At 37.7% G+C, this 24,897-nt stretch overlaps 1 protein-coding gene across 2 annotated transcripts in view; it reads left to right on the top strand.

Annotated features, from left to right (window-relative positions):
* Window positions 1-21,923, top strand: part of KLF7 (Kruppel like factor 7) — a 77,671-nt gene extending 55,748 nt beyond the window's left edge. The window contains exons 3-4 of one of the 2 annotated variants that reach the window (XM_015816388.2): window positions 7,953-8,076; window positions 20,414-21,923. In XM_015816388.2, the coding sequence (XP_015671874.2) occupies window positions 7,953-8,076; window positions 20,414-20,465 (176 nt within the window). In that variant the 3' untranslated portion in view covers window positions 20,466-21,923. The remainder of the gene's footprint in view (window positions 1-7,952; window positions 8,077-20,413) is intronic. The other variant, XM_029284217.1, reaches the window with a different exon arrangement.
* The last annotated feature ends 2,974 nt before the right edge of the window (window positions 21,924-24,897 follow it).

A 24,897-nucleotide genomic window follows, 5' to 3' on the forward strand; every position in this document is an offset into this window, starting at 1 on the left:
TGATCACAGCACCACTCTTCAATACTTTAAAACAACTATCTGCTTTTACAGGATCTTATGTGTTCCACATTTTAGCGATCAAATCGGATATTCTGTCCAGGTGTATTCTGATATATTTCCACTGCAGTGGCAACTATTTATAGCTCAGCTCTGAACCAGTACAGACTTCAGATCTGGGCATGGTTCCCACGTAGCATTTTTAGATCACTTTTTGGATGGAGATTCCTATAACTCTGATTCTTCATCAGAATAATCAACACTCATTTGCTGATCTGAGCTGAGGGGTTTTCTCTTTCAGACAAAAATTAAACCTATACCAAGCCAGTCTGACCTACAGCACATTCCCTCATATTAGAAGTAAACCAGCCTGTATTTTACTATATTATCCTGTCTTTATGCCTATGCCTGTTCAGAAATTTGCACTCTTGAATGAAAACACTTTTAAACAACATTGCAGCATCTTGATAATTTATATCGAGTCCAAGACAAAAGTTGTTTTAATGTCCACAACATAATTTTGCCAGCATGAAAGTATCTTAGTCTATGTGAAAGACATCAGTATTCTGCCTCCCTGTATAGAGCAGTTTGTAAACGCAACACAATGGGGCAGAAGCTTAATTCTTCTGGAGACTCAGACTAGCCAATTACCAGCCCTGTCTGACTAATATTAGCAATTTCTTATGGGTGAAAGCTTTGCCCCATTTCAGCAATCTGACAGATGACAAGTAAGAGGTCATCAATGTGTTTTGTAATGAGGCCATTCATATTGCTAAGCAGCAAATTAATACAGTCAGGCATGTGGGTGTCAGTGCTTCTAAATTCATGGCAGAATCTGTCAGTAAACCTTATGCAAAAGTGTGAACAATATCTGCTGTTAAAAAAAAGGGTTATTTCCAATTGCAGGTACTATTCTGGAACAGATACCTGTATTATGATTCTATGCCATGTTGACTTTTGGAATTGGTGTATGTCTTGCAAGTATTCCTCATATTGATCCACCTGATAGGTTGGAACAATATTTTGTCAGGTATTTTTTTAAGCCACATTTCTTGGGCAGAACAAGAGTGGGTGCCTCACTATACTTCATTTTTTGTTTTGCCATTGCCAGATTTGTCTTTTTTTTTTTCTTTTTCCACTTGTCCACCCGATCGGATCTTTCTCCTGTTTTTCCTCACCACCACCTATTAACATTGCTGATAATAAGTTTCAGCAATAGGAGATGTCCGTTGTATTTCTCCCACCCTATTTTTAAGTAGGTTTTGAAAGGAAATTTTTAATTTTTTTCTTTCCAGGTAATTAGCTACTTCAACATGGAGCTTGTCACTAGTTGTTAATATCTAAGCCAGACATGTCAAACTCGCAATGTCATGTGACATATGCGCAATGTATCGGAGCTTTATCCCCATTGCCGGCAATGGGATGGGCGTGGTTTCCCGGTGACACGTCCGGCCCGTGGGCCGGCAGTTTGACACCCCTGATCTAAGCCCTTCAGTCCCATAGTTCTTTCTCCTCTCTACTGACTTGAAAAACAGCATTTCCTGTTGCCAATGTCAGCACATCAATCTATGGAATATGCGTCTTTCATTTGGATGTTTTTATTCAGATATTTGATGTTTCACAAGGATAGGGTGGTTTTATAAATGAGTATTTCCTTCTACTCCAAGGTTGCACCAGAGTTTCTTTCTGCAGCAAGAGTTTATGTTACCTGTACTTTTTCCAGACCTGACTCCGCCAGTGACATGCTCTCTGATTATGATTGATATTCACTGATATTCACTTGCAAAGGAGTCATTGGTTCTCTCCCAGTACTTCCCACCACTAAGCAACATTGCCCTTTAATTGCCCATATGCATGAACAAGAAACACCACAGTGCAGAAAAGCCACCTTTCTCCCCCAACTGTGGCTTTTTGAGTAGTCATTTCTGACTACCCAATTTAGGAAGCTTCCCTGTTTGGACTGGACATACTTCAGCACCAGGACAGAAATTGAAGTCATTTCAGTTGCTAGGTTGGAATGCTGCATAGCAGGTGAGACTCCTTTCTAGAATCTTTGTTGTGGAACATTTCAAATAGATGACTGTGTAAGTGCAGAAGCCCTATGTGGAATTCACAATGGCATGTAAAAAATTCTTTTCTGCAGGAAGAAATTACAACAATTCTCACATTTGGGGAGCTAAAGCAAGGAGGTGCTGCCTTTTCATTGCGGTGCTGACACATTAGGGAAGAACAGCCCTATGGATCAGGCATCTGTGTGCATCTTTTGCAAGCTCTTTGAGACTGGAGAGCCTTCCCTTGATCTGAATTGTGGTTGCCTTCTTTTTATTCTGTCTTCTTTGGATTGTTGGAATCTGCTATGTTTTTATTTTTCTAGGGAGTGTTTTATATTGCATTTTTATACTATATTTGAGCTGCCAAGAAGGTTGATTTTGATTATGGTGGCATAGAAACAAATATATCACATAGTTGCATTAAATTAGATCTTCATTGGCTGATCAAATGCACAGTGAATGTGGGGAAAATATGAAGGAGGGGGATTAAATAAAATTCTCTCTGCAATTACTTTTTGTTTCCTAAACACAGAATTATGGGCTTTTGTGAATTATGCTATTTAATGGAGGAGGATATCCTGGGATAATGGAGGAATGGAACAGTGTAATAAAGGTGCAGATATGTAATAAATGAGCAGAATGTCTTATGACCGATCCATGCCATTTTTATCCACTGGACAGTGCCATTCAAATTTAAGCATTAGTCCAAAATGTATGAATCACAAACATGGCTCAGCAGCCCCACCAATATGGCATACCCAGATATTTTCTAATAGAAGAAATAGAAATATAAAGAGATATCAAAAGCAAAATAAAGTTTGCAAAGAATGGTGTACTTCAAGGATGTCCCTAGATAAAACATATCCAGCTCACCAAGTAAATCATGGGGGAAAGCCTTTCAGAACTCTAACAATTTTTGCACACAGCAGCAGCATTTCATACTCATTTGATTATTTGATTACAGATTATTTTTATGTTAACCCATTTTATTGAGCATGTTCCACTTTGAGAACTGTTGATCTACAGCAGCTTAGAAATACTTTATCAATAAACATAAATTCCTTTGTGTCCTCTTTTTTATCCTCTTGAAGTCACGTAGTTAAAATGCACTGTGTAGCCTTGATAATTATACAGTACTCCATTCATTGAACGAAGAAACATGTAACTGAGCAGGAAGATATTTTCAGACCCTCCGTCAGTTTGCTTTAATTGTGAGGAAGAGCCAGGTCGTATTTGGTTGGCTACTGGAATAGCTTTCTCTCCAGTGGCCGATTCCTATATCTCAGGCAGGGAAGGCACCCAGAGGAGGACCTCTGATATTGATCTTAGGGAATGGTTGGTAATAGCTAGGGGGAAAAACATTTGTTAGAACTTTATGGTAATACCAACAACATGAATTGGAACTGGAAAAGAACCTTATAAAACTTGCAAAATATACTCTCGTTATCCAAGTATATTCAACGCTCTGATTGCATCATTTTTGGATCAAATAATTTAGGCTGTTTTCAAGGGCAGCTGTATATATAGCATGTAGCATTAACCTAATGAAACGTTTATCAGGATATGGATTACTGCAACGAGACCTATTCACACAGAGCACTACAGCCTAAAATGTGTATTATTCTACAAAGGATGTGTGTGTATAATGATAAAAATAGAATTAGAAGCTATAAACCTGATCCTCCCAAAACAAGAATACAGTAATAGCATTTCTGTCTTGCCTAGATTGAGCTTCAGTTTCTGGCTTTTATCCAAACCCTCAGTGCAGTCAAGTGCTGGCTGAGCACTTTCAACTCCTTACCTGGAATTCTTGAGAAAAGAGTAAAAACATCTGCGTGCAGATGACACATTACTCCACATCTCCAAATGATGTTCCCTATGTTCCTTTGTTCCCTGAGGGTGTCCTATAACGTGAGAACCTTGGAGAATTCTCCCCCATTGTGAATGTCAATAGGTTGAGTAGAAATCTTCCAGCACCACTATTGGAGCTAGACATGTTAACCATTACAAAGCAGTTTATCCTGACCTATGTAAAGAATTTTCTCAGAAGGATATCTGAAAGCTCCAGAGAACTCTAAGAGAATGGACAGGGTGCATCTCACTTATCTCTTTCCTAAGAAAGATAATCACAACAGAACAGTATAACAGATTTGGAAGGGACTTGGAAGTCTTCTAGTCCAACCCCCTGCTTAAGCAGGAGACACTATACCATTTCATACAAATGGCTGTTAAATCTCTTCTTAAAAACCTCCAGCGATAGAGCACCCCCAACTTCTGAAGACAAATCTGGTTAATTGTTCTAACTGGCAGGAAATTTCTCCTTATTTCTCCTTGAATAGTTTCCATCTATTGCTTCTTGTCCTGCCTTCAAGAGCTTTGGAGAATAGGTTGACCTTCTTCTTTGTGGCAGCTCCTTCGATATTGGAATACTGCTATCATGTCACCCCTAGTCCTTCTTTTCATTAAACTAGACATACCCAATTCCGGCAACCGTTCTTTATATGTTTTAGCCTCCAGTCTCCTAATCATCTTTGTTGCTCTTCTCTGCACTCTTTTTGAGAGTCTTAATATTGTGGTGACCAAAACTAGATGCAGTGTTCCAAGTGTGGTCTTACCAAGGCCTTATAAAATGGTAGTAGCACTTCATGTGATCTTGATTCTATCTCTCTGTTAATGTAGCCTAGGACTGGGTTGGCTTTTATGCAGCTGCAGCATACTGCTGGCTCATATTTAATTGGTTGTCCATTAGCGCTCCTAATTCTCTTTCATAGTTACTGCTAATGTGCCAGATACCTGCACATTTGGTTTTTCTTACCTAAAACCTTGCTTTTCTCACTACTGAATTTTATTTTGTTAGATAGGGCCCAGTCTTCAAGTCTGTCGAGAATCTTCTAGATCTTGAGCCTATCTTCTGTCTATCCCTTGCCAGTTTGGTGTTGTCTGCAAATTTGATGAGTTCCCCTTCTATTCCCTCATCTAAATTGTTTATGAAGATATTGAAGAGTACTGGGCCTAAGACAGAATCTTGAGATACCCCACTGCTTACTTCCCTCTATATAGATGTAGTTCCATTGAGGACTACAAGTTGAGTACAATTTATTAGTCAGTTACGAATCCATCTGGTGGTGATGCTGTCTATCCTACATTTTACTAGCTTATTAAGCAGTAGATTATGGTCTGCTTTATCAAATGTCCTACTGAAGTGCAAGTAAATTATATCTACAGCATTTCACTGGTCCACTAATTTAGTTACTTTTTTGAAGATTGCAATAAGATTTGACTGGCATGATCTGTTTTTGTCAAAGTGACACTGGCTTCTGGTTATAACTTTGCCTGCCTCTAGGTGTTCACAGATTCGTTGCTTGATTATCTTTTCCAGGATCTTCTCAGGTATTGATGTCAGGCTGATAGGTCTGTAATTTTATGGATCTATTTTTTTTCCTTTTCCAATCCTCTGGTAGTTCCCTAGGGCCCTAGGATCTTTGAAAAATGTGGTTCAGTAGTTCTGAGATCACATCTGTCAGTCCCTTCAGAACCCTGGGATGTAATCCATCTGGACCTGGTGATTTGAACTCATCTAGAGTGGATAAGTGTTTTCTTACCATTTTCTTGCCTACTTTGACTTGCATTCTTAATCTATCTTTTACGGTATTGTTTTTGATATATAGAACTGTTTTTTTCTGGGCCACTGGGATAGTTTCAACCAGATCTAAAAATTATAAAAGTGAATCTAAAACTGCTTAAAATGGATCTAAAAATTTTAATTGATTAAACAATATCTGAAAAAATACCTATAAAAGAGTGAGAATCAATGTACAACGTCAGTGACAGTTTAACCAGTTCTGTTAAAAGACATTACCTTCTGTTCACTACTTGCTTATGCTTAAAATGCCAGTAAAGGGTCAGAGTTTCAAATAAAGTAAAAAGTGCCTTTGGGGCATTGCACATCCTTAATGTGTATTTTGACTATTATTTATTCCCATGGATTAATATTGTTTGTCTATAGTGAATCATTTGTTCAGAACTACAGAAACTGCAAAGAAAAAAAATGCTTAGAAGGTTTCTGAGTACTGATGCTGATCTGTCCAAACCAGAGGTCTAATAAGCTAAATTCCATGAAAATCATATGTACATGCATATGTTTACTGCCTTTGCAAGTCCACTGGAGTTGGGTGGTCAATAAATTTAAACAAATAATGAAAATAATAATGATATGATAACAACAACAACAACAACAACAATAGGTCCTTGGTTAGAACTTGAACTGTTAAGTTTTTACCAGTTCCAGACTGAATCAAATTAAAGATTAAATATTAAATAATGACAAAATACATAAAGCGAGTCCAGAAAATCTTGAGATCAAAGCTGAGTGGAGGAAATATCATAAAGGCAATTAACACCTGGGCAGGGCCTATAATACCATACTCAGCTGGAATAATTGTTTGGATAACTTGGATCGAAAGACAAGAAAACTAATGATAATGCACCATGCTCTGCACCCAAAAAATGATATTGATCTGTTGTACTTGCCTAGATCTCAGGGTGGCAGAGGACTCGTATATGTGAAACAAACTGTGGAAGAGGATAAATATGGCTTAAAAGACTACATTAAAAAAAAAAGCAAAAGAGGCTTTGCTAAAGGAGGTGAATAAGTGAAACCTCTTGAAAACAATGAGATTGAAAGCAGAATATTGAAAAGAAACAATTGAGCATCGAGCTTCTAACTGGAAAAAGAAGCCTATGCACAGTCAATACCTGAAGGCCATTGAAAGAAAGGTAGATACAAAGCTAACATGGGGCTGGTTGAGATCAGGGATGCTGAAGAAAGAAACTGAAGGCTTCATTTTGGCTGCTTAAGAACAAGCCCTGCAGACCAATTCCATGAAAGCAAAAATTCAACATGTCAGTAACAACAGCAAATGTCACTTATGCAACGAGAAAGATAAGACAGTGGATCACCTTATCAGTGGCTGCAGCAAAATCTCACAGACTGGTTATCAACAAACGTCATAATCGAGTTGCCAAAATCATACATTGGAAGCTTTGCCAGAAGTTTGGGTTCGAATACAGTAAAAATTACTGGGAACACGAAATTGACAAAAGTTCTTGAAAATGAACAGGTCAAGATCTTGTGGGACTTTCGGATCCAAACAGACAGACAACAGCATGCCTGACATCACTATTGTGGAAAAGAAAAAAGTCTGGTTCATTGATGTTGCAATACTAGGTGATGCACAAATTGAAGAAAAACAGCTAGAAAAATAACAAAATACTATGATCTGCAAATTGAAGTTGAGCGAGTGTGGAGGAATAATAATAATAGGAGCTCTTGTAGCAATACCCAAAGGGCTGCCTGAATATCCTGAATATCCTGACTGCAAAAAACCATTCTACTCGGAACTGCCTATATACTCAGAAGTTACCTTAACAGCTCTTAGGTCCTTGGTTAGGAGTTGAACTGTTAAATTTTTCCCAGTCCCAGACTGTGAATCAAATTGAAGATTAAATCTTAAATTATAATATTACTTATAGAGGCCTTAGGAATGAAGAATGCCAAAACACATTTGACTTACTTAGGATTTTGCTGCTATGTTGAGGTGCTACCAATTCTCCAGTCTCAAAAATTATCACTTACAAAATGTGTGCAAGGACTTATGCAGTAGATATGTAAAAACAAATATAAGATAGCCATGGCAATGAGAATGTGGCATTGCAAGTTCAATTTACCTTTGCACAGGAAGTGATTATAATAACTTGCAGGTTCAGGAGAGAATTATGTCAGATGTCCTTGTTCAGACAGCAATCGTTACATCGGGACAACCACTTTCAATGGCTTATGGAATGTTGGTATGAAAGCAGATTTTGCTTTCAGCATTAACAAGACTTTTGTAATCTCCTCCGCAGGTGAGAAGCCTTACAAGTGTTCATGGGAAGGGTGTGAGTGGCGTTTTGCACGAAGTGATGAACTCACACGGCACTACAGGAAGCACACGGGAGCAAAGCCCTTCAAGTGCAGCCATTGTGACAGGTAACAGTTACAATTTTCTCTCACATTATATCCCACTTCTTAATTCAAGAAGTGCTCTCAAAGCAATTAAGATATGATGATGATTGGTCCCACAGTCAGACAGACGATTAGGCTGGATTTGGCATTTTTATCCACCTATCGAGTCCTGGGAACTGGGAAAGGCAGATGTTGTTTGGTAGTGTTAAAGATATTGTGGCAGAATATAAGCTGATCCAAGAAAAGCTGCCTTTTGCAATTGACTGATGGTAAATTGGTCAATCCTGATGGTGCTCCAGGTGTTTTAGCATTGCACCCACAGTACCTATTACCATTAGTACTATCTTTGCTTTCTTTTGCCACAGTTTTTCTATTTCTATTTGCAGGTCTTTGGTTTTATTTTCTCCAGTTATTTCTCTTTTATTGTGCTGCCTCTGTCTTTTGATGTTATCATTATTTAAATACAGCACCTGTCTTATTTTTGTGAAAATGCATTGACTTTGTCTTTCAAATGTATAGTTTTGTATACATTTGTACTTTCATGACTTCTCTACACAGATTCTAAAGAAAAGATAATATATTCTGCAACTCCTGGATTCACAGCTACTGCTCAAAGAGCAGGTGGCAGCTATGCCCAGGGGACCTTTGCATCGGTTCATCTGGGGCACCAGTTGCACCCTTTCTTCAATTGGGAGGTCCTTCAGTCTGTAACTCATACTCTGATCACCTCACAACTGGTTATTGCAATGCACCATACATGGAGCAGCCTGGAAGCTATAGCTGATTTAAAATTCAGTAGCGTAAACAGTAATAGGCATCTGTCAACATGCCCATGAATCCCCCAATACTCTGCTGTATTGGTTGTCATTCAGCCTCTAGGTCTAATTAAGGGTGCTGTTTATTACCTACAAAGCTGTGTATGGCATAGGGCCTGGAATCTCAGGGCCAGTTTATCTCCTATCCTTTCTGCCTGTGAGGTACATTCTCCCAGAGTGGGTGAGTCTAGGTCTTCACTATTAAATGTTGTCATCTTGTGGAACTAAGGAAGAATGCCCTCTTCATCATTGCCTCCACCCTCTGCAACAGCATTCCCCCAGAGATAAGGATTACGCTATCTCTCCTGGGGTTCTGGAAAGCACATAAAACCTGGCTCGATCCCAGGCTTGGGATGGGTGCATTATTGTTTGTTGGGCTAGGCAGGGGGATTCTTTTGTTTTTTATTTGTGTTGTTTTTGGATCATTTTACTTTAGGCTGTTTGTGTGGTTTTAGGTTTTATCTGTTTATATGGATTGGAGAGGGGGTGTTGTATACCACCCAGAATCCCTTAGAGTTCAACATAAATAGCTAGTTTTCTTGGTGAAATCTCTTGTTTTTATAGGCATCATAGCAGTGGTTTTCAACCTTTTCTTCATTACAGACCCCCTTTAAATACCTTTTGTGGTCACTGGCCATGGCCCCATACCCCAAAGACCTAAATCAAGATTTAAATCATAGCATTTCTTCAAGGCTTCAGGGACCCCAATGACTACCTCATGACCGCCCAGGTTGAGAACAACCTCACTATAGGATTAGCAACAGGATTAAAACATTCCTTTGCCTGTCCCATTCATACCCTACAATATATAGGGAAGGCATTAACATTACCAGAATGCATATGGTGAGAAAAATTAAACACTTGCCATATAGCTGGCTTCTACTATGAGACACCAGTCTGCCAAAGTATTGCAGTCCTTCTCTGAAGCAGTAGAGCAGGGGTGCCAAACTGCCGGCCCACGGGCCGGTTTCATCATACCGGAGCCGTGCCCACCCCATTGCCGGCAATGGCGAAAAAGCTATTGCCAGCTTTTGACATGCCGGCGAGTTTGACATGCCTGCAGTAGAGTGTGTAGGAAGAGCCAAATGTGGAGAATATGCTACTCTATTTATCCGTATAAATCCTTTGTTATAAAAATTAGTTCAAGCATAGCTTGATAGATATGTTTATTATAACGTATAAGATGAGACAGAAAGGAGGATAGGAAAAAATTTGAAATAGGAAGAATTTAAAATATATAGAATGTACACTTCTGGCAGCAGAATGTGAACTGCATATAGTTCACATTCTGAACAAATATCTTTTGGCATTTGTCTCAAAATTATATAATGCCAAATTTTCCGAACAAGCAACTTTATTTATTTATTATTTATTTATTTATTTGCTTGTTTATTTGTTTATTCATTCATTCATTTATCCTATTTCTAAACCTCCCATTTCCCTCAGGTAGCAATAGCACTTAGACTTATATACCGCTTCACAGTGCTTTACAGCCCTCTCCAAGAGGCTTACAGAGTCAGCATATTGCCCCCAACAATCTGGGTCCTCATTTTCCTGACCTCAGAAGGATGGAAGGTTGAGTCAATTTTGAGCTGTTGAAACTCGAACTGCCAAACTGCTGGCAGCCGGCAGTCAGCAGTATTAACCTGCAGTACTGCATTCTAACCACTGCGCCACCACGGCTCATATACAAATATACAACTGTTTTAATAAAATAGGGAATATGTAAAAATGTATATTTATGGAAAAGATCTATTAAATGAAGAACAACTACTTGTATGATATGTATTAGGAAAAGGGTATTGAAAAAACGCAGATATTGGGGGAAATATTCAGAGAAATCCTTATAGTATTTATAGAATGGATGTGCAAACAAGATGGAATGAATTTAAGCAAGAATAGCGCTATCCAGGGATGTTGCATACTTCTCTATCAGATTCTACCCCCTCCCCCCGCCATCTTTACAAATTTCCTTAATTATCTGAAAAGAAAAACACAAATAGCAAAACAAAATGCTAGCTTCCTGAGAGTGACCTATGACTAGAGGTGATGGTTAAAACAAACTTCCACAATACTGGGAAATGGATGTTTTTATTCCTGTGTGTCTCTATGAATACTGCCTAATGTCAGCCATTTTATATTCATCTAATAAGGTTCTTATGAAACATTTATAACATGCTTTCAAAATATGTCCATTAGTCCCAAAGATTGCCTACTTTTTCGCTAAAGATTGCAAAAGTGAAAAACTGGGGGAAAACGTATTAACAAATTTGTTGACCCCTAATGAAAGATGAAGCCAAATTGAAAACCAGTTTTAAAGTAAATAATCAGCCTCCAAATCAGATACATAAAATGGCAAATGTTTTGGTTTTATTTTTATCAAAGGCACTGAAAGAAATAAAAAGCCATATTTAAAATTGTTGCATCTTGAAATGTTAAGAATTCAAATTATAGGTCATCCTTATTATACACCTCTGCCTTGCAGTTGCATATTATCAAACCATGCATAGTAAAAATTTAAAAAATTCTACACCTGTGCAAAAGTCCATCTGTCATTGTAGTCAAAAACCACAGATCCAATGAGAATCTTTTCTGCAAATACTGACATCTTGTTTCAGTAGAGCAAGTGTGGATATGCAAAACTTCAAAGGACTAAATAACAACTGCTGACTATAAAGTTAAAACCATAAAAATAAAATTATGAGTAAGTTAATATGGATGCAGATTTTGATCAAAACAGTAATAGGAAATGCTGCAATAAATAAAAGGAAGAGTGTAAAATGTTCCTGATTTAACAATTAACTCCAGTATGAAGTATGAAGCAAAACTAGAAAGAAAAAATAATAAAATACAAAAGCAAAACCCCAAAACTGTTTTCATTACCTGAAGATAATTATGATTTTTTCTTCATGTAAGAAAAAATGTAGCTAATATTGAAGTAATCTGACACACACACACACACACACACATTTTCTCTTGGTCTGTTTATGAGAGCAGTAAAGCAGAGATACAGGGTGACTTTGAGCCAGTCACTTCTTCACAGCTCAACCTATTTCGTAGGGTTATTTCATATAGGAAAAAAGAGGTAAGAAAGCTATATAATAGCTGAATAAAAGGCAGGATGTAAATCTCTCATATTAATATTATATGAATATACAACTGTATACTTATTATTTAGCTTTATGAACTCACATATCTGGGTAAGAGGTTATACAAGCAGCTGTTAAAGTCCTTGATATTTTTGAAATCTGATTTAGAAATCTAAAATTGAAAACTTACTTCATTGTTTACTTTAGTTATCTTGGCATATTGCTGATAAAATAAAACCTTTAATAGATTTTGGGGTAATAAAACATAATAGGTCTGTCTTTGCTAAACAAGCTGTAGACTACTTAACTGGAAATACGGACTATGCCAGTCTAAAACTAAGGTCCTATTGAGGGACTAATCAAATAATATAGCTACATCTGGCTTTGACATGCTTTAAAATCCTATTTATAAAAGTAGCTTTCTGGGCAGGTTTTAGAAAATTACCCATCCTTTTTTCATGCAGCCTCAAGTCCATTGCTATAATAAGAAAATGTTTATAATACAATCAAAGCTCTATTTCCCTCCTAAGCACATGAGATTGCCAAAACCCATGCACGCAGAAGATGCATTCGAAAGAACCAGTCTCCTGTTTCTTAACAGGAAAGAAATCTGATCTTTTTTCACATCTCTCTTCTGAGGTTTTTTGCATTACCAATTAATTGTCCTCCTCCTGCTATCTGCTTGCACTGCCTTCCTTTGCTTTTTATCTCTGGATCCTTGACTGTACTTAGTTTTCCCATAACCCCAAAGTTTTGCTTAATTTGGTTAACTAAAGAAATATTTTTTTTCTGTGCTTTAGGACAATTGCCATTTCATTGATGTTGGTGGAAATAATACTAACTTGAAACAGCCAGGAAATTGTATTCTTGGAGTGGAGCTTTCTTGTTAATCTTTATTCTTAAGAGGAAACCAGAATTCGATTCATTCCAACCTTTTCATTGCTATAATCAATCCATGCCATATTACTTTATCACAGTGTTACAGTAATTGATCTGTTGATAATACTGATATCTGTATTCCACAGTAACTAGTATGGAAGAACCCCGCTAATTCTGCATGCCCAGGAAGATTCCATCTGTATGATTAAACAAGAATATTTTCTGTAATGTGAATATTTATATTTATATTTGAAACCGTGGCACCTTGATATGGATGTATGTCACATTTGCCATTTAAAATACCTCACATTTCCTCTTAGGATAGTTGTCCTTTTATATTGTAGTGTCAGAGATACATAGATTGATATGAGGATAAGAGAAAGATGATTCTGATTGGTCCTTTCCTCCCCCACTGACATACATTCCATTTTTAATGGACTAGGCTATTTTCCAAAATATATGGTAAGAGAGTTACTTTGTGTTCTTATCTTTTCAGTTGCTTTAGAATGAACTAGGCAATTATTCTCCAGATTTCTTCATCCCATCTTTTGCTCCCTTTTTCATTTCACTTTCTAGATCAGAATCTTCCTGCATTATTTTTTTAGTGGAACATAGTGATGTTAATTAAATCCCACATGTTTTCAGGGGAATCCTAGCTCCAAACATGACACACATTCTTTTCTTCTGGAATGCTGCCTCTTAATGGGGGTTTGCAACCACGATGCTACTTGTTCTTGTACTTGTTTTCAACTATGGTGATTTTTCATAGCACAGTGGTTTCCCATTGCCTTCTAAACCGCTGTTACTTTCCTGTGGTGGTATATTTCATCCCTGCCATTGTATAAACTACAACAGTTGTTGCAGACTGCATATATTAACTTGTAGTTGTTACTGATAGAACAGTTGCTCTTTATGAGAGTATGCTTATTTATTTGTGGCATTACTTGCTAGATCACAACACTATTGTTAGATACATGCAACATATTTGTCAAATCAAAAGCATATCTAAAATGTTACCACTACAATTGGCAGTGCTGCTGACTGTCACAACTATTTTTGCAGCTCACCATATCTGCAATCTCTTATGCCATCCAAACCTCAGTGAAGGCACCTGGTAGCCTCAAGCTTAGGACATTTTCTTGAATACAATCCATCTTTCAGAACTGCGTGGATAAAACAAGAGAGGAAAGTCATATTACTAGTCTAAAAAGAAAATATAATGAGATTAAAATAGAATTACAATAGTACAATTTTATCAGCAAAAGACAGTCTGAGACAGTCCGAAGGCTCTATATTGTTGCACTGAGCTAGCACTCAGTATAAATGTAAACTGGCTCTTAAGCTTGATGGTTTTCCTCTTAACAATAAGGCTACACATTCAGATATGGGCAGTTGATAGATCTACTAGTTGATTGCTGGATAATTTTCTACTGTTTTGCAGGGATATATTGATTTATATTTTTAATTTCTAATAAAGACTTCATTAATCTTTTGTTTTCTTCTAGTACACTTTATTCTGGGGATTCTAAAACATCTTGATGACAATTTGTGACCATAGCTGCATATATACAGTGTAGCATAGTCAAGCAGACTGCTTCTTTTTCTTTCATGGTAGAGATCTTGGATACAAAACGTAATCTTTGGAAGAGGGGAGTTTGTGCATGAAGAATGTCATATATTTCTTGGTAAGCTAGAAAATTGTGGGATAGACAACATCACCACCAGATGGATTTGTAATTGGCTGACAGACTGAGTCGTTCTTAATGGTACTACATCCACATGGAGGGAAGTAAGCAGTGGGGTACCACAAGGTTCCGTCTTAGGCCCAGTATTCTTCAATATCTTCGTCAATGACTTAGATGAGGGAATTGAAGGGGAACTCATCAAATTTGCAGATGACACCAAACTGGCAGGAACAGTCAACAAGACAAGCTCAAGATCCAAAAAGATCTTGACAGACTTGAACAATAGGCCTTATCCAACAACATGAAATTCAGTGTGGAGAAAAGCAAGGTTTTACATCTAGGCAGGAAAAACCAAAGAAACAAGTACAGATTAGGCAAAACCTAGCTCAAAAAAACAGTAACTGTGAGAGGGACTTTGGAGTCCTAGTGGATGATCACTTAAAATGAGTCAGCAGTGTGTAGCAGCAGCCAAAAGAAGCTAATACAATCCTTGGTTGTATAAACAGAGATATAGAATCAAAATCACGTGAAATATTAGTACCACTTTATAAAACCTTAGTAAGACCATACCTGGAATATTGCATCCAATTTTGGACATCACATTACAAAAAAGATGTTGACACTTTAGGAAAAAGTGCAAAGAAGAGCAACTGAGATGATTAAGGGTGTGGAGACAAAAACATATGAAGAATAGTTGCAGGAATTGTGTATAGCCAGTCTAAAGAAAAGGAGGACTAGGGGTGACATGCTAGCATATTCCAGTATTTGAGGGGGTCAACTTATTTTCCAAACCACCAGAAGGCAAGACAAGAAACGATGGAAACTAATCAAGGAGAGAAGCAACCTGAAATTAAGGAGAAACTTCCTAACAGTGAGGACAATTAACCAGTGGAACAGTTTGCCTTCAGAAATCGCGGGTGCTCAATCATTGGAGGTTTCTAAGAAGAGACTAGACAGTCACTTGTCTGAAATGGTATAGGTTCTCCTGCTTGAGCATGGGACTGGACTAGAAGACCTCCATGGTTCCTTCTAGTTTCTGTTCTATTCTATTCTATGCCATGCCATGCCATTCTTCTCTACAATTGGCCAAAATTCTGTAAGGCAGAGCAGACAACATTGTAAGGTTCAAATGAAGAATGGAGGTTTCCGGGTAGACCAACATGGTTTGGAAATCAAGACAGTCATATAAAAAGTTGATCTACTATGGAAATTATTCCAATTTCTTGCTGTTCCCAGATAATTTTTGTGCTCTGGTAAGGCTCCTAACCTTTAAGTAGGGATAAGTGGCACTAATCAATCCTGATTGTTGAAATTGGAGTAATAGTAGACCATGTGTGTCGGGATGACTCTCAGTGCAACTTGGTATTTTTCTGTGTCTCTGCCATTTAACTTTTCTGTATAACAGCAGTGATGCTAACTCAGCCTGGACGTTCAGAATATCTAATGGGAGTTACAATCCACTTGTTCAGAACTGTGAGGTGTGCTTCTTCCATGATGCTAGGACTTAGTACGTTGCCCTGTTTTTTTCCTTCTTCTTCCAGTAAAATGCAAGTGTGAGGAGCAAGATATGTGTCCTTACAGAAGTAGCAGTTACATCTCTACAATAAAAATTACAAGTAGTCTTCGATTTACACTGTTCACCATTTCTGACCATTTTTCACACTTAACGACCATTGCAGCATCCCCATTGCCATGTGATCAAAATTCGGATGCTTGGCAGCTGGTTCATATTTATGACGGTCGCAGTGTCCCAGGGTCATGTGATCACCTTTTGTGACCTTCTGACAAGCAAAGTCAATGAGGAAGCCAGATTCATTTAACAACTGTGTTACTAATTGAACAACTGCAGTGTTTCACTTAACAACTGTGGCAAGAAAGTTCATAAAAATGGAACAAAGTTCACTTAACAACTGTCTCACTTAGCAAAGGAAAGTTTTGGCTCAATTGTGGTTGTAAGTTGAGGACTACCTGTATCTTATAATAATAATGATGATGATGATGATGATGATGATGATGATGATGATAATGTTGGAAGGGACCTTGGAGGTCATCGAGTCCAACCCCCTGCTCAGGCAGGAAACCCTATACCATTTCAGACAGATGGCTGTCCAGTCTCTTCTTAAAAACTTCCAGTGATGGAGCATTCACTGCTTCTGGAGGCAGGTTGTTCCACTGGTTAATTGTTCTAACTGTCAGGAAGTTTCTCCTTAGTTCTAGGTTGCTTCTCTCCTTGCTTAGTTTCCATCTGTTGCTTCTTGAAAGTCCGTTTAATGTAGTTGTTAAAAGATTTGTGTTGGTAGTGGGGTGAGTCAGATTCTAGTCCTCCTTCAGTCACAAAAGATTATTGGATTTAATTGTTTGTTTGTTAAATTTATTTGCCACCTATCTTTCTGTTGGGCTACTCTAGGCAGTTTGCAGCAATAAAAAGGGAGAAATGAAAAGAGTGTAAACTGAACAGAAGTAAAATAATAGAACAATAAAATAAACAGTGAAAAAGAGCACAAGAATACATCAATGTCTTTAAGAAGAGACTGGACAGCCATTTGTCCTAAATGGTTTCCTGCCTGAGCAGGGGATTGGATTAGATGACCTCCAAGGTCCCTTCCAACTTTATTATTATTATTATTATTATTATTATTATTATTATTATTATTATTATTATTATTATTATTATTATTATTATTATTATTATTATTATTATTATCTGATAACAAAAATGGATGGATGGAGAGCAGAGAGCAAGGGGGAGGGAGGGGGAGTCTGCCATCAATCCTGCAGCCGCTTCCAGTATGGAACTCCTCCATCTGGTCTTCAGAACAACGTGCAGAACTGGCTGACTTGGATGACTTTGAACCACTCATTCTCTCTCCTACCTCACAAGGTTGTTGTGGGGTGGGGAAATAGGAAGAGAGAGCACTTTGTATCCTTTCTGCTCCTCAATGAAATACAGTATTTTAGCAAATAGAAATATGTATAAAGCTCACAAGCAGGTTTGGTTTTACTTTAGAAACTGTAAATACACATTATTGTTGAAAATTAAAGATGCTTTTTTTAGAAATTAAATTTAACTGCAGTGAATACTCGGCTGCTCATGTTCATTCTTCATTTCAGCATGCTTTGACTTTTTTTGGCATAATAAGCATTTCTAAATCACCTGGGTCATGACTAAGTATCATGACAAGTCATAGTTAATTCCTTTGTTTTGGATTCACTGGTAGTGAAGGTAGATTTTGTGTGTGTGTGTAGTCGGTTTGGTGTGATTATTACAGCCTCCTATCCTTTCTAAAACCAGGCACTGTCTTTATGAGGACCAACCAATAATGGACAAGCTTTTTCCTCCTAACTGTTGAAGCACTATCCCTCCATCTTTCAGCTGGCAAAAAAGTATGCCTGCATAAAAATGTGCTGACCACATTGCCAAACTTCATTCTGCCATAATAACAAGGCTAATGAGTGGCACTGCCATAATCTACATAGGGCAAACCAAATTAAGGAAATGGATTGGTAGAATTCCCCTGGCTTCACTTCCACCAAACGTCACTTGTTAATGGGAAAACAACCACCTCTCATTCTCCTCAAAATGGAGTGGTTTGGCGTGAATGTAGGCAGCTCTGGGATAAATTTTAGGTAGATGTAAATCTGTTAAATTACTTGACCAAAGAAATCTTGTCCTGTTGGGTTTGTTTTTCTATGTTGTGCTATGCATTTATTTGTGGAAAACAAAACAACCACTCCATAAATGCATGGCACAACATAGGAGAACAAACCCATCAGGACAAGATTCAGCAGTCCATCTGCATTTAAAAGACAAAGACCACTCTTTCGAAGACAGCAAACTCCACATTTTGGACAGAGAGGACCGCTGGTTTGAAAGAGGGGTCAAAGAGGCCATCTATGTCAAAACTGAACAGCCCTCAACAGAGGGGGAGAGATATGACATCATTTATCTCCAGTCTACAACAGTCTTTTCAACAGTTCCAAGAAGGCTTGGTACCCATTTGCATTATTCAGCTGATCCTGACAACACAGATAAACCTCCAGGTGGCCTCAGTGATTCTCTAAAAGAATGCAAATGACCAGCTGTCTGCAAGGAGTATAAATCCTTCCACTCGCCACCATCCAGTCAGAGCTGAAGAAGCTTCTTGGATGAGAAGCGAAACATCTTCAAAGAAAAACAAGAAAGTTCAGTTGCCTCATGAAAAAAGCATCTTTGGGACAGTGTGTTTCCCATGCAAATAATAACAACAGCCATCACTGTGGCACTGGGAACTGCCAAAGCCAAAATGGAGTAGACAAAATCATATTCCCATTAAATCAAAGCTTTGCCTGATTAGTATGATAGTTGTAGAGCTCTTGCATAAGTTATCAGAGATAATAAAAAGGGTAAAAAATATGATCACACAAATTTCTCTTGACAGCAGAAGCAATGAAAACCAGCAATGCACCCAATGGAGACAAAAGTAGTACACACCTGACACTACCTAGCACTCACTCCTATCTTCTGTGCAATAAAGGACTGGTGCTCTTTCAGAAGAGTATGAAGTATGTATTTAAAAATAAGTTTGGTGCTCTTTTCAGAAGAAGCAGGAAACAAGTTTGTATAAGGAGTCCACCTATGATCTGACAAGCCCTATTTGAAAGCTCAAGCCAGGTATTAATAAAGTGGAAGTCAGATGTCCTGTCTCTCCTGAGGTTAAACTACCCTGGCAATGGAAAGCAATGCCAAGAAACCAGAATGGACGGCTGTGATCACCAACATTTAAACTGGCTAAAAAGGGGCAGGGTTGATCCCAGCTCCCAACCATGTCAGCAGTCAAATGGTCAGTGAAGTGTGCCAGATCGTACTTCTTGCAAAAATCTATTGAGAGAAGAGAGGAGTGGAGAGAGAAATATTCCTTTAAAGCTGGAACAACTGAGGATGAGTTTAAGTTGCCTCAGATATGGATTAAGACTTAAACAATGTCAGGAGGACATGGAAGGAAAAAAGCAGATATTGAAGCAAAGTTTGTGCTGTGGTTAGAGGCAAATGAAGAAGCGGACATAAATCATCACAGTGCTTTTGTTTAGGGCTACCGTAGCTAGGCTGCCAAAAACCAGATGACTGCTAAATGACAATAAAGAATTATAGTTTTTCATATCTCTCTTTTCTATTTAATGACCATATGGATTTCTGCAGCCCAAATATGGTCATCCTTGGTGACATGAAGCTCTTAAGAGTAATATCAGCTTGAACTATGAATATATATGCATATTTCTGAATGCTTTGCTCTTAGGTAGAAGATTATTTAAAGTATTTTAGTGGACTCAAATGTTATTGCAGTAGGAGCTGTCTGTAAATAAGTAGCACACAATAGTCCTTTAAAATACTACATATTGTTTGAGAATGGCTTCTCCATAAATGGGACCAAGTTTGTGTCTTTTTTTCTCAGTGATTATTGTGCTTCCTTCTGGCTGGACCATGATTAGTTGGGCATTTCTTCCCAGCCACCCTTTTCAGTTATAAGCCACTGACTAAAGTTATCATGGAGCAATTACCTATATACATACATACATACATACATACATACATACATACATACATACATACATACTTCAAAATTATGAGATTGTCTCACCCATTTTTCTTCTTAAAGATTCTTCCATAACCATGAGAGCTAAAAAGTAGATTTTGAAATGGATGTAATAGAATTAAAATTGCCAGATAAATTTGTATTCATTTATTACTCATACCATTTTTAGTACATATCAGGTGCTTTACAATTTCTGCAATTTTATTATGCAGGAATAAGCAGAGAGTTTTCCAGCTGATTACAAATTTGTACACTATGAGAAGTGAAATCCGAACTGTATAATTGTCTTTGATACTGATTTTATTTTTGTGTTTACTTTGCAGGTGTTTTTCAAGGTCTGATCATCTTGCCCTCCATATGAAGAGGCACATCTAAATAATAGGGACCATACAGTGTGACCCGGATGCAGTTAGACCATAGCGTCATGGGGAGAAGGGTGGAACCCAATTGCCTGTCTCTTGCTACCTTCCAGAAGAAGAGAATTTGATCACATGTAAACTTCTATTCACACAACATGCACTAAATGCTGTCATGCACTCAGCAGTACATTCATCTGTTTCCAATGCCTTGCCCATCTGAAAGGCAGAAGACATGTGATTAGGAAAAGGGATACAGGGGAAGTCTTTAAGACACAGTTGCTTACAGCACTTCAGAACTTGAAAATCTTTGTTCCTGTTTATTGCCAATGGAAATCAAAGCAGATGGAAGAGGATTCCTTGCAGGTGAACAGCATAGAAGCAGCATATATGTAACTTGCTTCTTGGTGCAACTTGACTGGGGAGGGGGGAACCTATTTTGGACTTGCATATTTGTAGCACTAACTTTTCTTTGGAGATAATTTTGGAAGGAAAACTAATGACCTAGAAAAACCAAATTCCAGTTTGGTAGCCAAAACATTACTGTCTTGGTTCCTTTCTGCTGATTTTGTTTTAAGGCACCCTTAATGATTTATCAAGATTCCTCAAGAACTTCTTGATCTGCTCCATTTTGTTTTTTCATAGAACTGATCTGTCAAGATCTGTTTAAGTCAATACCAATGGCCTTAATTGGCAGTACACTCTGCAGCGATCCTAGGATACACCTACCAGTTTTCTTGCTTCAGCTGTTATGGACTTTGTCAAGGAGATATATATAGAGAGAGAGAGAGAAAGAGAGAGACGTACTGTTTTGTTCCTTTAATTTTGGTATTTGGTTATTGCACATCACGTGCACAGAGGAACTGTGAAAACTGCTGATATGATTGCATAATGGTTGACAAGCGAAATCCCTGAGCAAGATCACAGTATATCTTTGGAGGCATCACCATATTGCCATAGTTTGAACTTCCTATTTAATTACTTAATGAAAACTTGAAAGAAAGCTTATTTGAAGCTTTGAACCTTTTCTCCAAGTTTCTGAGAACTCATTTACACACCTGGATATCTGTCTTGGATTCTCTCACTCAGGCCTGACTTCAGGTTTTCCTTCTGCACCCTGGGGAGCATGCTTGTGGCAACCCACAAAAAATGGTTAGCAATTCTGGTTGTTTGTTGTTGCTAGCCTTTTACTTGGTGAAATACGTGGTAATATATACAGTATGTGTGTGTCTGGCACTCGCAAAAGAAATATTTTGGGTTAAGCAGATCAATAGAATACTTGCAATCATGCAAATTAGGAGTGAGAACCTCTTGCTTTTAATATTAGTCTCCTACATGTTTTCTTCTAAAAGAGAAAATGCCTACCTAGATTCTCCTGTCCCATTTTATTAAGGTGGTGCAATTCCCACTTGTCCAACACAATGCAGTTGAATGAAAGGATTGGCTTTTTGGTAAGCACAGACTTCTTTCCAAACAACTAATTTAAACAAAAAAAAAAAGTAGATGCATGGGTCCACTTCAAGCAATGGTTGTACTATTTAATGAACAATGAAGGCATCAGGCTCATGCTTGGATCTTGTAGATAGTTTGATGGTTGTGGTCAAATTAGATTATTTTTTTCTGTACTTATCTACACACACACACACACACCTTCCTCTATATATGCATAATGTTTATTTTTAGCTAGTTGGAGCTGGCACTATTCCAAAGACTGCCTTTTCAAACTATCTCTCATGCAGGTAAAGAGATAGTGATTCAGAATGGCTGTGTATAGTTTATTTGGGACCATCCCTGCAAGATGTGCTGAGAAACGGAATGGCCTGTAACTCTCTTGGTTGCTACTCTTCCACTCACTAAACTAGCTCACTGCCCTACTTTGGACTGTTTTTTGACTTGTTGACTGTTCACTAATTTCCTAATTCATGTTTAGGATGCAGAAACATTAAAATAACTTTTTATATCTTCAAATATATAATGGAAGTACAGACACTGATACATAATATTTAGCTCTTGGGGTTTTCTTTCCATCTGTAATTTCGTTCAGCTACTGAGGTTCCAAACAGTCCTCTCCTCGGGCTCAGATAATCCCTGCACATACTGTGACTATCAACAACCATTTATATTGCAAATAACAAAATCTAGCCCTTAATGAATGGGATGAGATATGGACCAAAACCCGAATAATCTTTACAGAGGCAATTAACATTAGGATTTAAGAATAAGGGCAAGATCTAAGTTTTATTCCAAAGATTTGTGGTGAAGAAATCTTGGAGCATTGTTTGCTGACAATCTTGTAGTTCTCTTTAACCGTGTTTGCATCTTTTCTGTTCTGTGGAGGTGTTCACTGGGAATTTTGAGAACTCTGTAACTTGGTATTGGAATATTGTGTGACAGTTTTAGAATATCAGAGAAGAGAGAAGACTGAACATCTAGACAACGTAATAGCTGAAAAATCTCTACTGTCAAGATTTTTTTCTGTTTTCTTGTAGAGTCTTGCATAATGTGCATGCATGTATCTGTGCGTATGTGTGTATGTATATAGATATGTGTGTATGTACGTATATATCTGTATGTGCGCGAACCCACACACAAATATATATGTATCTGTCATGACATAGTCCTTAAGTAACACCCATAGACTAAAATATTCAGTTCTGTTGTATCTAGAATTTAATTTGAGACTGTAAGAGTTAACAGACAAATTTAAAATAAGTTTGCTTCCTTAAATAATCTGAAGCAGATGTGAATGGGAAGCCAGAGAAACCAAAAGAAATTGTGTTCATCTAACTCTTATTGATATTAGAAGTCTCAGAAAATTTTCTGTTAACAGGACTTGAAATAATCTGGGGAACAAAAAGCTTGTTCCTTTTCTCCCTGTTCAAAGTAGATTTGAAGTATAGGGACTTGGGACTAAGTCAACTAAATCGGACAGGGCCTCTTCCTGAGTAAATGTGAAAGGGATCTGCTCTCAGCCTGTGAGAAGATGAATGAGGAAGAGATGTTAATCCATAGTTGATGCATAAGATTGCTATGTTTCCACGGTAGATGATATGGTTATTAGCTGGCCAGCACCACCAAATAAATAAATAATCAGAAGCCTATAACTTGGTACAGCAAATCAATCACAGCTTAGCCATCTGCCTCTGCCCCTAGTTTGCAATGTTTGCTTGTAAGGCTGTTAGCACTTGTCAGCCTCTTACTTCCCAGTGAACCACCTCATCCGCTGATGGTGATAGGATCTGTCTGCAATCCTAATCATACTGACAGTCTCACAAGCGTGGGAGGCAGGAAGGAAGAGGAAGAATTCTGGACAATGAGCCGTGGGAAATGCAAACACAAATGGTAATTTGTTCTTGAGATTTTCTTTTGACCACTTACCGAAAGAAAATCATGTGTGATGGTTGTGCCATACCAAAAATGATTTTAATGGGTTCTGTATTTCTATTACAAATTCAACAGAAATTGAGGGAGAGAGAGTGTAAATATTTCAAGGACTTAATTACATCATTTAGCAGATCTTAGTTTGGCTTTTACCATCCTATAAAAGGATTTTCTAACAGCAATGATGGCAGGGTTTTACCACCCAGTCTTTATTAATGCTCTCAAGGAAAGGAAATGGCAAGGCAAGAGAGAGTAGCTAATTTCCTAGTCTAATATAAGGAAGCTTGGATAGAAATCTGAGGCATTTTATTCAGGCAGCCCTGCCTTTGAGCAGTATTCTTGTTGCTTCAGCAGCAGCAGCAGTGTATGCTGCGTCCTGTTTTCAGTATGCCAGTTTACACTATGCTCTGGAAAATTTAGAATCGGTTAATTGCATGGCATACTCTACATGCTGGCTTGTACTACACATTTCTGGTAGACCCCATGATAATTGGATTCAAAAGAAAACTCTTGTTTTCTTTTAAACACTTAACAGAGGGCCATCTCTGTGCGTTTGTTTGTGTGTGTGTGTGTGTGTGTGTGTGTGTGAGTATATGTATGTATATGTGTTAAGGATTTTGCCTTTCCTTGCTAAAATAAGATAGGGGCTATCTTCAGAAGAATAGCAAGAATTGACACACACAATCGACCCCTTTCAGCAACAAGGATCTCTCTCTTTCTCAGTAGGGATACAGTAAATGCTTCATTTTTCTTAAAAGCCCTCGAACAATAGGGGGAAAGTATCAAGAATGTATTAACCTGCTGTAATTTCAAAAGCACACTAAAATATTCTTAGATTTGAAAGTTAATGTTGGCATACTCATATTTTTAAATTGAACTATGTTTATATTTTTTTTTATTTGTTGATTGGGCATAAGGCCAAATTGCAGGCATACACTCCCAAGTTCTGTGTATCTATACATATGCTAAAACATCTGAATATATCTAAAATATAAGCCCATACAGATGAAGTAAAATCCAACTCTGCCTGAGGTAGTAATCAACAATCCCTGTTTCTGTCTCATTTGAGT

Source organism: Protobothrops mucrosquamatus, unplaced genomic scaffold (genome assembly GCF_001527695.2).
Source record: "Protobothrops mucrosquamatus isolate PMUCROS unplaced genomic scaffold, P.Mucros_1.0 scaffold444, whole genome shotgun sequence".
Classification (NCBI taxonomy): Eukaryota; Metazoa; Chordata; class Lepidosauria; order Squamata; family Viperidae; genus Protobothrops; species Protobothrops mucrosquamatus.